General features: G+C 29.3%; 3 protein-coding genes across 3 annotated transcripts in view; 2 read left to right on the plus strand and 1 right to left on the minus strand.

The window, feature by feature from the left end:
* LOC127814150 (putative CCR4-associated factor 1 homolog 8) overlaps nt 1–1,096 on the plus strand; it is a 113,481-nt gene extending 112,385 nt beyond the window's left edge. Inside the window, exon 16 of the mRNA XM_052355434.1 lies at nt 384–1,096. Within this exon, the coding sequence (XP_052211394.1) occupies nt 384–961 (578 nt within the window). The 3' untranslated portion in view covers nt 962–1,096. The remainder of the gene's footprint in view (nt 1–383) is intronic.
* Nucleotides 1,097–2,969: 1,873 nt separating this feature from the next.
* Nucleotides 2,970–3,935, minus strand: LOC127786789 (putative CCR4-associated factor 1 homolog 8). The gene has a single exon (XM_052314446.1). It carries the CDS (start codon nt 3,933–3,935, stop codon nt 2,970–2,972), a length of 966 nt encoding a protein of 321 aa, XP_052170406.1.
* A 4,716-nt stretch (nt 3,936–8,651) lies between these two features.
* Nucleotides 8,652–9,617, plus strand: LOC127786790 (putative CCR4-associated factor 1 homolog 8). Its single transcript, XM_052314448.1, has one exon. It carries the CDS (start codon nt 8,652–8,654, stop codon nt 9,615–9,617), a length of 966 nt encoding a protein of 321 aa, XP_052170408.1.
* Nucleotides 9,618–13,656: the final 4,039 nt, after the last annotated feature.

Below are 13,656 nucleotides of genomic sequence, written 5' to 3' on the forward strand. Positions count from 1 at the left end.
TTTAGAATTATTTTGTCCTTTTATAAATAAGGAGGCCTTTAATCTAACTAATAAGAAAAAAAGCAAAAATACTGTGAGCTAGTAAATTTGATAAGAAATTATGGAGAGCTCTTCGACTAGAATTAAGCAAGTTTGGGAGTGGAATTTCTATAATGAAATGTTATGTATTAATGACAGACTTGATACGTATCATACTATAGCATTTGACACTGAGTTCTCGGGATTCTTGCATCGGACCCCGAGGCACTCTTCTGAAGAGAAAGTATACGAAGATCTCAAGTACAATATTGACCAAACAAAAATTGTACAACTAGGATTAACGTTATTGGACGATAAAGGCAATATTGGTGGCACTTGACAAGTAAATTTTTATAATTTTGTAGTCAATGAGGGCTGTCAAGGTCAATCTTCATTTCAGTTATCGCCAAACAAGGACAATATTGAGAAAAATGAGAATGATAGTTTGAACAAAAAGAACAGGAGCAGAAGAGATGCAGTTGACATGTTACATTTCTCTATTGTGTTTAACGAGATGCTGTCGAATCATAAGGATCTCAAATGGGTCACATTTCACGGTCTCTACGATTTTGCATATCTTTGGAGGCTTTTAGATGGGCAAGACTTGCCAAATTCGGCTTCGGAGTTTTCGGTCATGCTTGGACGTGTTTTTGGATCTGTGTACGATGTCAAGTACATGGCTAGATTTTGCGAAAGGTTGATGGATGGTGAATTGGGTTTAGAAAGGTTATCCAATATTTTGGAGGTTAAAAGACTGGGTCGTGCTCATCAAGCGGGCTCGGATAGTTTATTGACGGCCGATGTTTTCTTGAGAATGAAGATGGTGTACGGGTTTGAAGAAGAATGCTTCAACGGTTTTTTGTATGAGATTAATACAAGAATAGAGACTTCTTGCCCCATACTGGTTCAATTCGATCTCCCTGTGAATTATTATATCATGTAACGCCTTTGCAATGCGATGTCTTTGCCCATTTGTCTTCCATTGCTAGAAAATCTTATCATTATGCAACACCCCTACGATATAATATTGGTAGGTGCCTTGTTTTGATAAATTGAGACACAAGTTCTAATAATTTAATTTTCTTGATTATTAAGAAATGTTTGTGCTCATGTATCTTTGAACAGTTATTAAATTTTTAAAAACATAAATTTTGTTCTTTTCGTGTTGTTGTCTATGTAAAAAAAAAAAAAAAAATTGTTTATATATTTTAATAAATGCAAAAGTGTTATTATATTTTAATTTGCTTTAACTATTAAATTTTTTATTTTATTTCAATTTATTCTTTCTTTAAAGTTTTTAATTTTTTTTAAAAAAAGCTATTCTGGACAGGTCTTGCTTAATATTTTGAAATACAAACATATATACATATATATATAATTTGCTTTTGGTTGATTAATGGAAGAATTTTTTTTATTTTGAAAATATCCTTTGAAAAACTAAAAGAAAATTTTTTTTTTTTTTTAAAAAGTGTATCAATTTAGGAATAGGAAGAAAGAACCGACTAATAAGTTGTCTTCTCTAAGTCCATCTATACACACACACACATATATATATATGTTAATGTCTAAGTAATATATTGCCGCCTCTGTACAAATTTAGCTGTTTGGAGAGATTTATTTTATTACTCCCTCTTTAAATGGCATGATGTCGCGAGAGTGATGCTGGCTGATGGGTTCAAGAAAATATTAATTTAAGAGGTGCAATAGATCCCCTGTTACAACTTGAGGGGCACAGTACGTTGTCACGTGGCTGGCTAAGTGGTTCGTTCTATGATGTATAATATATATATAGTTATATTATTATTAGTTTAATGGAAAAAACACCCACCTGGGGTTGGTTACGGGATGCAACGTTCACAAAGAAGCTTTGGCCCACAGTACCGTCCCCAACCCTCTTATTCTCATTACTTAATTAATTTTATTTATAATTTTGACACTATATTCTTCTTTTAAATATTGTTTAATATTATTTATAACAATTATATATGTAAGCGAGTCATCACCTTAACTTTATTATAATATTATTATGAATATTTTATTATGGTCAAATTTATTATAAAAAAAAAGAGATGTGTGTCCACCAATTGAGCTACCACACTACCACTATGGTGATAGCTTAATGAAAAGTTAAACAAAATAATATCACATTATATAATAAAATATTCTAAAATTTGATATATTTCTTATCAACTTATTCAAGTGTTTAATAACTAAAAATAATCTAAAATTATACATTTTATTTAAAAATAAAATGTATTAAATACACTAAAACATTTGTTAATATTATCTATTTTTTATTTACACAAATCAAGTGGTAGCATTAAGTCACTTTTCCAACTTTATAATGAAAGGAAAAGGAACATGTAACGAAGCGTTGATTTTATTTCCTTCCTAATATCTATTAAATTTATTTTTTTAAAATAATTGAAAAATATCTATAAATGGATTAGATCTAATCCAAATTGATTAGATATAGATTCAGTAATTAATAATTTGATTCAAATTCATTTATAATTATAAAATCCATTTTTAACTTTTTTTTAATATAATTTTATATATAAAACACACACATATATATACATGAATACAAAAAAAACACATGTATATATTTATATGTAAATAAACATATACACATATATATAATGTGTATATGTATATATACAAGTGCACGAACATATATCCAGAATTGCTTTGAGTTTTTAAATTTTAAAAATTTTAAAGAAAGAATAAATTAAAATAAAATTAAAAATTTAATAATTAAGGCAAATTAAAATATAATAACACTATTAAATTTACTAAAATATATAAATAATTTTTTTTTACATAGACGACATCATGAAGAGAACAAAATTTATATTTTTAAAAATCTAATAACTGTTCAAAGATACAGGAGCATAAACATTTCTTGATAATCAAGAAAATTAAATCATTAGAGCTTATGTAGCGGCTTATCAAAACATGGCAGGTACCAACATTATATCGTAGTGGCCTTGCACGATGATAAGATTTTCTGGCGATGGAAGACAGGTGGGCAAAGATATCATATCGCAAAGGTGTTGCATGATATGGTAATTCATAGGGAGACCGAATTGAACCAATATGGGGCAAGAAGTCTCTGTTCTTGTACTAATTCCATACAAAAAACCCTTGAAGCATTCTTCTTCAAACCCGTACACCATCTTCATTCTCAAGAAAACATTAGCCGTCAATAAACTGTCCGAGCCTGCTTGATGAGCACGACCCAATCTTTTAACTTCCAAAATCTTGGATAATTTTTCTAATCCCAGTTCACCATCCATCAGCCCTTCACAAAATCTAGCCATGTACTTGACATCGTACACAGATCCAAAAACACGTCCAAGCATGACCGAGAACTCCAAAGTCGAATTTGGTAAGTCCTGCCCACTTAGAAGCCTCCAAAGATATGCAAAGTCGTAGAGGCCGTGAAATGTGACCCATTTGAGATTCTTATGATTCGATAATATCTCATTAAACGCAATAGAGAAATGTAGCATGTCAACAGCATCCCTTCTTCTTCTGTTCTTTTTGTTCAAATTATTATTCCCATTTTTCTCAACATTGTCCTTGTTCAGTGATGACTGAAATGAAGATTGACCTTGACATCTTTCATTGACTACAAAATTATAAAAATTTATTTGCCAAGTGCCACCAATATTGCCTTCATCGTCAAACAATGTTAATCCCAGTTGTACAATTTTTGTCTGGTCAACATTGTACTTAAGATCTTCGTATACTTTCTCTTCAGAAGAGTGCCTCGGGGTCTGATGCAAGAATCCCGGGAACTCGGTGTCAAACGCTATAGTATGATATGTATCAAGTTTGTCATTAATACATAACATTTCATTGTAGAAATTCCACTCCCAAACTTGCTTGATTCTAGTCGAAGAGCTCTCCATGATTTCTTATCAAGTTATAGTGTTTTTGTTTTTTTCCTTATTAGTTAAATTAAGGGCCTACATATTTATTGAGAGACATAAAACAATTCTAAATCTCCTATGATTGGAATTCTAAAGAGGCGTCCTAAATGTCATGAGATTGGGATTCTTAAAAATATTGTCATGAGATTGGAATTCTAGATCTCCTATGATTAAGATTCTCAAAGGGCATCCTAAATGTCATGAGATTGTGATTCATAAAGATAGTGTTTATCCCAATACATTTTATTATATCATCAAGATTATCATTAACATATTAACTAAACATATAGCTATACTAATATTTGTTTAGTTTAAAATTTATTCAATTAAAACTAAATTTCAAAAATCGTTTTAAGTGTTTAATAGATCTAGATTTCATCCAAATTTATTCTATAAATATTCACTAAAAACTAAAATTTATTCTATAAATATTCATCCAAATGGGACAAAGAACAATCCTAAATCTCCTCAAGGGGCATCAAGCAATCATAAAACTCATAAGAGATTCGGATGATTAGAGATATTATTCATCCCAATACATTATTAATTAAAATTTAACATTATATCATCAAGATTATCATTAAAACTTCATTATTATATTAACTGAATGGATAGCTATATTAATATTTGTCTAGTTTAAAATTTTGTTTAATTAAAAGTAAATCGTAAAATTTCAATGAACTTTTAGGTGTTTAATAATTTAAAGGGATTAATGTAAATCAAATGTTTAACAATTAATTCAATGAAAAATAATTAAAAATATTTGAATTTTAGGATAAATATTATTGTCTCTCTAAACTTTTATAACAAATTAATTCAAGTCGTTTTATAACAACTGTTGGTATAATTTAATTTTTATAAAAAAATTAATCAAAAAAATATAATTTTACATATAAATATACAATAAAAAAAATAACAAACACAAAGTAAACAATTATTAGCAATCTTTATTATTGATTCTATTAAAATCCAAACGTATCAGATTCAAATGCTATAGTAAATGAAATTGACAAAATTTAAGATATTAACAAATATTTACGTCTTGTATTCCTATACCAAAATTTAAATATTCCTCTCGTATTTTTTAATTTTTCAAATGTTAAGTAAGTTGGCTATGTGGGTTGAGCTGGGCGGGCCTGTAATTTCACCTATTTATGAGCTTCACGTTGTACTGCCCATGGCCGAAAATAATCGGTTTAATTTATTTTTACAAATTCTTGGCATTTTAAAACTTAATAAACCCAAAATTTTAAAATAAGTTAAAATATATAAGCTAAATTTATTAAAATGCAGCAAATTGGGTTGTCTCCGTAAATTAAATCGAATTAATTAATTAAACGAATACCTCTTTTACTTCAATTAAATTAAAATTTTGAATATATACATAAGTGTTAAATAATATGAATATTTAAATTCCAAATAAGATAAACATTTGACACTAATAGACATAAATCTTTAAATGTGAGTTGAATATAAAAGTTTAATTAATAGGTATAAATTTTAAATTTTTGAATTTGATTATAATTAGAGAAAAAAATAAGAATTAACTATAACTCAAACTCACATTAATCATCATATTAATTAATTGATAATTTTAACTAATAGACATCAATACATTCATTGTCAAATGATTTAGATTTGGAAAATGAATTATATCATAAATGAATAATTTTGGTTGAAGTCTTCCTTGATTACATCATTTACTAAACATTTATCTATAATAATCCCCACTCCATTTTTTACTCGATCATTTTCTATGTACCATATTTTATATCTAGTTTTTTATAAAATTTTTAACTTTTTCTTATCCATCTTGTCTCTTGAAGGCATATAATATTAATCTTTCTCCTAATCATCACATCTACCACTTCTATAGTTCTGTCTGTTATTGTTCCTATGTTCCATGATCAAATCCTTAATCTTTAAATGTTATAATTTTATTTTTTTATTTTTTTTGTTGTTTTCTTAAAAATTTGACTTATCTTAATTGTGGTAATTGATTGAAAGAAGGAATATGTGAAATCATATATGGATAATTAACTTTGAAAATTTGATTATTATCATTTATATAATTAATTGATTATTTAAATTATCTTTATTTTATATATAGCTTAATTAATTTAAATTTATTTTTTATAATTTTAAATGTTATAATTTTATATATAACTTAAATGTTATAATTTTATTTTTTAACTTTATTTGCAAAACGTAGTGAAGTTTGCTGATTTTTTATTTCTAAATATTTTGGTTGTTGTTGGATTTATATCTAGGCAATTTGTTTGATATACATGTTTTTTGTTTTTTTTTATTATTTAATTTTTTTCTTTTTTTTTACTCATTCACACTTATGTATTTGCTCATTTTTTATGTTCTTTTACTTCTATTTATTTGTATTTTGTTTTAGTCCACTAATTTATAGTGGGTGTTTAACGTTCCTAAGTACATTCCTACCTGCATTTTTTTTTCACTACACAAATTATTCGTTTTAGCGTATTGCACAAGAATTTATCATAATTGAGTTATAGTTTAATAACATACACAATATTGAAATCATAACCAACAGAGCGAGAAACATCTTCAATCAAATAATTAATAAAAGGATTGAGAAATCACAATTTATACTGAATAATCAACTATCTTACTACTGAGAGTTCAGAATAAGACATGCCACATTTTTAGTATTTTGTGCATCAAAGTGAAAGTAGTGTGTTAGAAATGATAGACGTTAACCTCACTCTAACAAGTTACGAATATTATAGACGTTGGATTCAATCTTTTGTTAAAAACACACACATGTGTTAATAGAAAGATCATAATAAAAGCATAAAAAAAGTTAGACAAAAAAGAGACATATATATTCCAAAGTAATTGAATAACTAATTTTGTTGTATGTTTGTTCACTTCTCATGATTGCAACACGATTATTTTTTTTATTTTCTACTTCTTCATTATGATGTTCATTTGTTATAATTAATGAATTATGTAATTTTTATTTTAATAATTATTTTTTTTCTTGCAATATCTAGTTTTTCATTAAACCCACTGTGGCTTTTATATCCTCTGCAGCCTTGGATTTTTTTGCAGCTCCTATGCACAAATTGCGGATGCAAATTTGTATCATTTGCTTTGGATAGAAATCGTGAAATAGTATGTCACGTGGTTGACTAGGTAGTTCAAAGATGTATAATATATTTATTTATTTATTTATATAGGTATATTATTAGTTTAATGGAAGAAAAAACCCACTTAGGGATGGTTAATGGAATTTGATTTATTTATTTTTATTCATTTAGAATAGAGAGATTTCGAGAGGCCACTTTGACAAGAAGTCCTCTCGAAGCTTTGGTCCCCTCGTTCTTTCCCCACAATAGCATTACTGACACTTTTATTGTCATTAGTTAATTAATAATATTTCAAATTTTGACACTACCATATTTTTTAGAGTTGGGATGATAATAAGTCAATTTATTTTAATTTTAAATAAATAATAAGTGCTTGTTTTAGTAAAAATTTATTTAAGTTTTATCTATATAACTCAAAATATAAATTTTTCATAATCATTTAACTTGTGATTTGCGTGTTCCATAAATATAGTAGAAAAGTTTTATGGTAACGTAGAGCTAGGAGTCATGGCATAATTTAAATTAAAACTCAATCTTACCTAAAGTCATTAGATAAAGATTCAATAATTAATAACTTCATTCAATTTTATTTATAATTAGATTGAATCTAATACGTTTGGATTTTTATAGATACAATAATGAAGATTGTTAATAATCGTTTGCTTTGTGTTTGTTATTTTTTTATTGTATATTTATATGTAAAATTATATTTTTTATGAAATTTTTAAAAAAATTAAATTATAGCAACAGTTGTTATAAAATGACTTGAATTAATTTGTTATAAAGGTTTAGAGAGAATAGTATTTATCGTAAAATTCAAATATTTTTAATTATTTTTCATTGAATTAATTGTTAAACACCTAAAAGTTCATAATTTAGTTTTAATTAAAAAAAAAATTAAACTAGAGAAATATTAATATAGCTATAAATGAAGTTTTAATGATAATCTTGATGATATAATGTTAAATTTTAATTAATAATGTATTGGGATGAACAATATCTCTAATGATCCCAATCTTATCAGTTTTATGATTGCTTGATGCTCTCTTCATGAGATTTAAGATTGTTCTATGTCATTTTTTAAAAATCAAAAAAAATATTTTTTAGTGAATATTTATGTAATAAATTTGGATCAAATCCAAATTTATTAGACACCTAAAAGTTCATTGAAATTTTATAATTTAATTTAATTAAATAAAATTTTAAACTAAACAAATATTAGTAAAGCTATATGTTGAGTTAATATGTTAATGATGTTTTAATTATAATCTTGATGAAGTAATGTAAACTTTAATTAATAATGTATTAGGATGAACACTATCTTTAAGAATCTCAATCTCATAACATTTAGGATGCTCTTTGAGAATCTCAATCCTAGTAGATTTAGAATTCCAATTTGATGACAATATCTCTAAAAATCCCATTCTCATGATATTTAGGATACCTATTGAGAATCTCAATGGTAGGAGATTTAGAATTGTTTTATGTCTCTCTATAAATAAGTAGGCCATTAATCTAACTAATAAGGAAAAAAAACAAAAAACACTACGGCGTAATAAATTTGATAAAAATCATGGAGAGCTCTTCGACTAGAATTAAGCAAGTTTGGGAGTGGAATTTCTACAATGAAATGTTATGTATTAATGACAGACTTAATGCATATCATACTATAGCATTTGACACCGAGTTCCCGGGATTCTTGCATCGGACCCCGAGGCACTCTTCTGAAGAGAAAGTATACAAAGACCTTAAGTACAATGTTGACCAGACAAAAATTGTACAATTGGGATTAACGTTGTTTGATGATGAAGGCAATATTGGTGGCACTTGGCAAGTTAATTTTTATAATTTTGTAGTCAACGAGGGCTATCAAGGTCAATCTTCATTCCAGTCATCGCCGAACAAGGAGAATATTGAAAAAAATGGGAATGATAAGTTGAACAAAAAGAATAGGAGAAGAAGGGATGCAGTTGATATGCTACATTTCTCTATTGCATTTAATGAGATATTATCGAATCATAAGTATCTCAAATGGGTCACATTTCACGGCCTCTACGACTTTGCATATCTTTGGAGGCTTCTAGGTGGGCAGGACTTGCCAAATTCGACTTCGGAGTTCTCGACCATGCTTGGACGTGTTTTTGGATCTGTGTACGATATCAAGTACATGGCTAAATTTTGTGAAGGGCTGATGGATGGTGAACTGGGGTTAGAAAGGTTATCCAAGATTTTGGAGGTTGAAAGACTGGGTCGTGCTCATCAAGCGGGCTCAGACAGTTTATTAACGGCCGGTGTTTTCTTGAGAATGAAGATGGTGTATGGGTTTGAAGAAGAATGCTTCAACGGTTTTTTGTATGGGATTAGTACAAGAATAGAGACTTCTTGCCCCATATTGGTTCGATTCGGTCTCTCTGTAAATTACCATACCATGCAACGCCCTTGCAATGCGATGTCTTTGCCCATCTGTCTTCCATTGCCAGAAAATCTTATCAGCATGCAATGCCCTTACGATATAATGTTGGTATCTGCCCTGTTTTGATAAACTATTACACAAGCTCTAATGATTTAATTTTCTTGATTATTAAGAACTGTTTGTGCTCATGTATCTTTGAACAATTATTAGATTTCTGAAAACATAAATTTTGTTCTCTTCGTGTTATTGTCTATGTAAAAAAAATTTGTTTATATATTTTAATAAATGTAATAGTGTTATTGTATTTTAATTTGCCTTAACTATTAAATTTTTAATTTGATTTTAATTTATTCTTTCTTTAAATTTTTTAAAATTAAAAAAAAAAAAAGCAATTCTGGACAGGTCTTGCTTAATATTTTGAAATACAAACATATATACATATATATATAATTTGCTTTTGGTTGATCAATGGAAGAATCTTTTTTTATTTTGAAAATAACCTTTTGAAAAACTAAAAGAAAAATTATTTTTTTTTTTTTAAAAAAGTGTATCAATTTAGGAATAGGAAGAAAGAACCGACCAATAAGTTTTGTCTTGTCTAAGTCTATCTATACCTACACACACACACGCACACACACATATATATACACGGAAGTGATTAAATGGGAGAAATTTAAAGGCATGGATGTGTTTTTAGTCTTTTGAAAATAAGTTTACATACACAAGAAAGATACAAAAGGAGCATAACGGTAAAAATTAGTTAAACGGTAACACTTTAACAATTTTATTTGCAACTATTTATTTTTTTTTCCCCTTTGCAAGCGATGCCAATAATTAGCATATTAACAAATATTTTCGTCTTGTATTTTTTAATTTTTCAAATGTTGGCTCATTCCTCTAACATTGATAGCCCCATTGGCTCTGTGGGTCGAGCTTGACGTTGTACTGCTACTGCCCATGGCCAAAAATAATCGGTTTAATTTATTTTATTTTTACAAGTTCTTGGCATTGTAAAATTTAATAAACCCAATTTTTTAAAATAAGTTAAAATATATAAGCTAAATTTATTAAAATTCAGCAAATTGGGTTGTTTCCATAAATTAAAACGAATTAATTAAATGAATATCTCTTTTACTTCAATTAATTGATAATTTTAACTAATAGACATCAATAGTACGTTCATTGTCAAATGATTTAGATTTGGAAAATGAATTATATCATAAACAAATGATTTTGGTTGAAGTCTTCCCTGATTACATCATGTACTCCACATCTATCTAGAAATCATCTATTTACTTACTCATCTAGAAATCAAGCAAATCGACAAGTGGTGGGATTCTCGCTTCATGCCTGGATATACGAGAGGAATGTTTCAAAATTATGGAGACAAAACAAACCTAACACGGATTCTGATGTTGCTATTCTCATAAGCAAGGTTGGTGATTGCATCTGCTGCTCGCCTGATAGCTCCATTGACTGTTCTAATGTTTTGACAATCCCTATGCCTCTTCAAGAGATTGACAAGATGGGATAGAGCTCCAGCATCAACAAATTATCCACACCATTATGTTTTGATAAACAAATGTATGGTATGCTTTGATAAAGGGGGCCTTGCACCATTATCCACACCAGCGGAGTTTTGAAGGCCAAATGATAAATAAACAACACAATCAGGTTAAATACAAATCACCCCACACCAATTTGCCTGACTCAAAGGCTGCAATAGTTACAAGAAGGCATTGCCCACTCATGTCTGATCCCTCCACAACCTTGATGAGAATAATTCATTCCTAAGTCTCTCATATGATTGCTGATATAATATTCTCTTGCCAAATTAATAGCGCAATTAGACAACACGTTGTATATGAAACTAGTTTCCCCAAAAGAGACATTGGCACTATTTTCCTGGAAACAAGGGGAAAATACACAATAAATCATTAATTATGATACTAACTAACAGCCTCTAGTTTTCAGGATAAGATGCAAACAGTACAACACACTTCACTATCATTCAGTTAAATCTTTAAACCAGGAAAAAAAAAAAGTGAGAGCAATCAATAACATAATTAAATAACCGCACAAAATTAACTCAAATATGCAATAATTCTCCGGGCTATTAGCACCAAAAAATCAAATGTTTTTAGTTTTGGCAATTTTATCCAATACTTTCAATTTTGGTAAAAAGAGCCCAATTTCTAAAATTAGTTGCAATTTTAACCAATACTAAAATTAATTTTGACCAGTATATGGCTTTGCTCAAGTGGTATGTCACTTGACATTTAATTTATTTTTTAATTTTTTCATTATTTTTTTGAAGAAAAATACTCTATTTTCTCTTGTCTGCCATGGTTGCCTCTTCTATCCTCTGTCATAGCTACTTCTCGCCTTGCCTTGCCGCCGCCTAATTACCTCATCGCCTCCTCTTTACTTTGTATGAATTAGTTAACACATACACACACACATATATATACACACACATACAAAAATGTTTACACATAACAACATTTATATATATAAACATATACACACACAAAGCAAAATATATAGTGGCCGATAGCAGGAAGGGTGATGGACAGCTGATTGAGTAGTGGTGGGGGGTGACGGCGACGTTGACGGGAGGGTGAAAGAGAGAGATTGATGATGAAGTTTGACAACCTTCATTGAAGAAGTTTGATCGGACTTCTCCAATTAAACTTCTTTATACGGACTTCTACAGCCTTCATTATCGAACTTCTACGACCTTCATTATCGGATTTCTCCGATCAGACTTTTCCAGGCTTCATCGGAGAAGTCTAATCTTCGATGAAGTCCAATCGGACTTTAGATCAAACTTCATCGTCTCTTTTACCTTCTCAATCTCTCTCTCTCCCAACAGCGCCGCCGTTACCCTCTACCCCCGCTCGATTTGTTGTCCGTCACCCCATGCTACCGCCAGCCAATGTATATTTTGTTGTGTGTGTGTGTGTATATATGTTGTTATGTGTGTATATATATATATATATGTTGTTATGTGTGTATGTTATTGTGTGTGTGTTAACTAATTCGTGCAAAGTAAAGAACAGGCGACAAGATAAGGCAACAATGAGGCAAGGCGAGAAACAGCCATAACAAATGAGAGAAGAGGCAACCATAGCAAAGAGAGAGAAAAGATAGCATTTTTCTTTTAAAAATAATCAAAAAAAATTAAAAAATAAATTAAATATCAAATGGCATGCCACCTAGGCAAAGCCACAAGCAAATCAAAACTGATTTTAATATTGGCTAAAATTGCAACTAATTTCAAAAATTGAACTCTTCTTGACAAAATTGAAAGCATTGGATAAAATTGTCAAATTCTGAAAATGTTTGAATTTTTGGTAGTGATAGCCCTAATTCTTAATCCAAACATGTATATATATACTAAAATAATGAGAGCAGGGAATCCAAGTAATGTAACGTTTCGACCAAAAAATTGGCGAGTACTTCTAGATTTATTGGTTTGAAAGAGCTAGGTACACTTAAAATCATATCACAATGCAAATTAAACGATAATCCAAATATTAGAAAGAACCAAAAATCAATTTTCTAAAGTCTAAATCACTTGATTCTATTACAAGTACATCAGTGGAAATCAATATTTATGTGTAAGTGAAATGATTATTTCTGTAAACATGTTTGTCTACGAGTTAAAAAATATCAAATTAATACAACACCAACAACAGATTATTCTTATGAACTGAACAGATAAATTAGAAAAATATATATAGTATGTGGCATTACTCTTACAACAAGAAGCCCCAGTGTAGAAGCGCTTCCTTTCTCGACCTCATGTTCGAAGTATTGTCGCCTTTTCTCAACGACGGCGACGCCTTGAGATGCCTCACCAGCGTTGGGACGGCCCCGCATTCAACAGTTACACTTATAAATTCCGCTGCGAACAAACAAATCATCAAAGATCAAATCCCTTGATCATCAAAAGATTCAAGAACCACAGCGCTTGACGCTGAAAACATACATGCAACGATAATTCTCTATAACGCACACAAATGTTAACGAAAAAATTAAGAATCAGGCATTCGCGTTACCATTCTTGGCAAGTTCTAAAAGAACGTGTACTGCGCACTTGGCTGCGACCCGATTTGCCTTTGTGGACGAGAAAGTAGAGTCGAGATTACGACCTGAGCGA

This window comes from Diospyros lotus, chromosome 12 (assembly GCF_014633365.1).
Source record: "Diospyros lotus cultivar Yz01 chromosome 12, ASM1463336v1, whole genome shotgun sequence".
Lineage (NCBI taxonomy): Eukaryota > Viridiplantae > Streptophyta > Magnoliopsida > Ericales > Ebenaceae > Diospyros > Diospyros lotus.

Coding starts and splice junctions, on each gene's coding strand:
- LOC127786789 (XM_052314446.1), bottom strand. CDS start 3,935: ATGGAGAGCTCTTCGACTAGAATCAAGCAAGTTTGGGAGTGGAATTTC.
- LOC127786790 (XM_052314448.1), top strand. CDS start 8,652: ATGGAGAGCTCTTCGACTAGAATTAAGCAAGTTTGGGAGTGGAATTTC.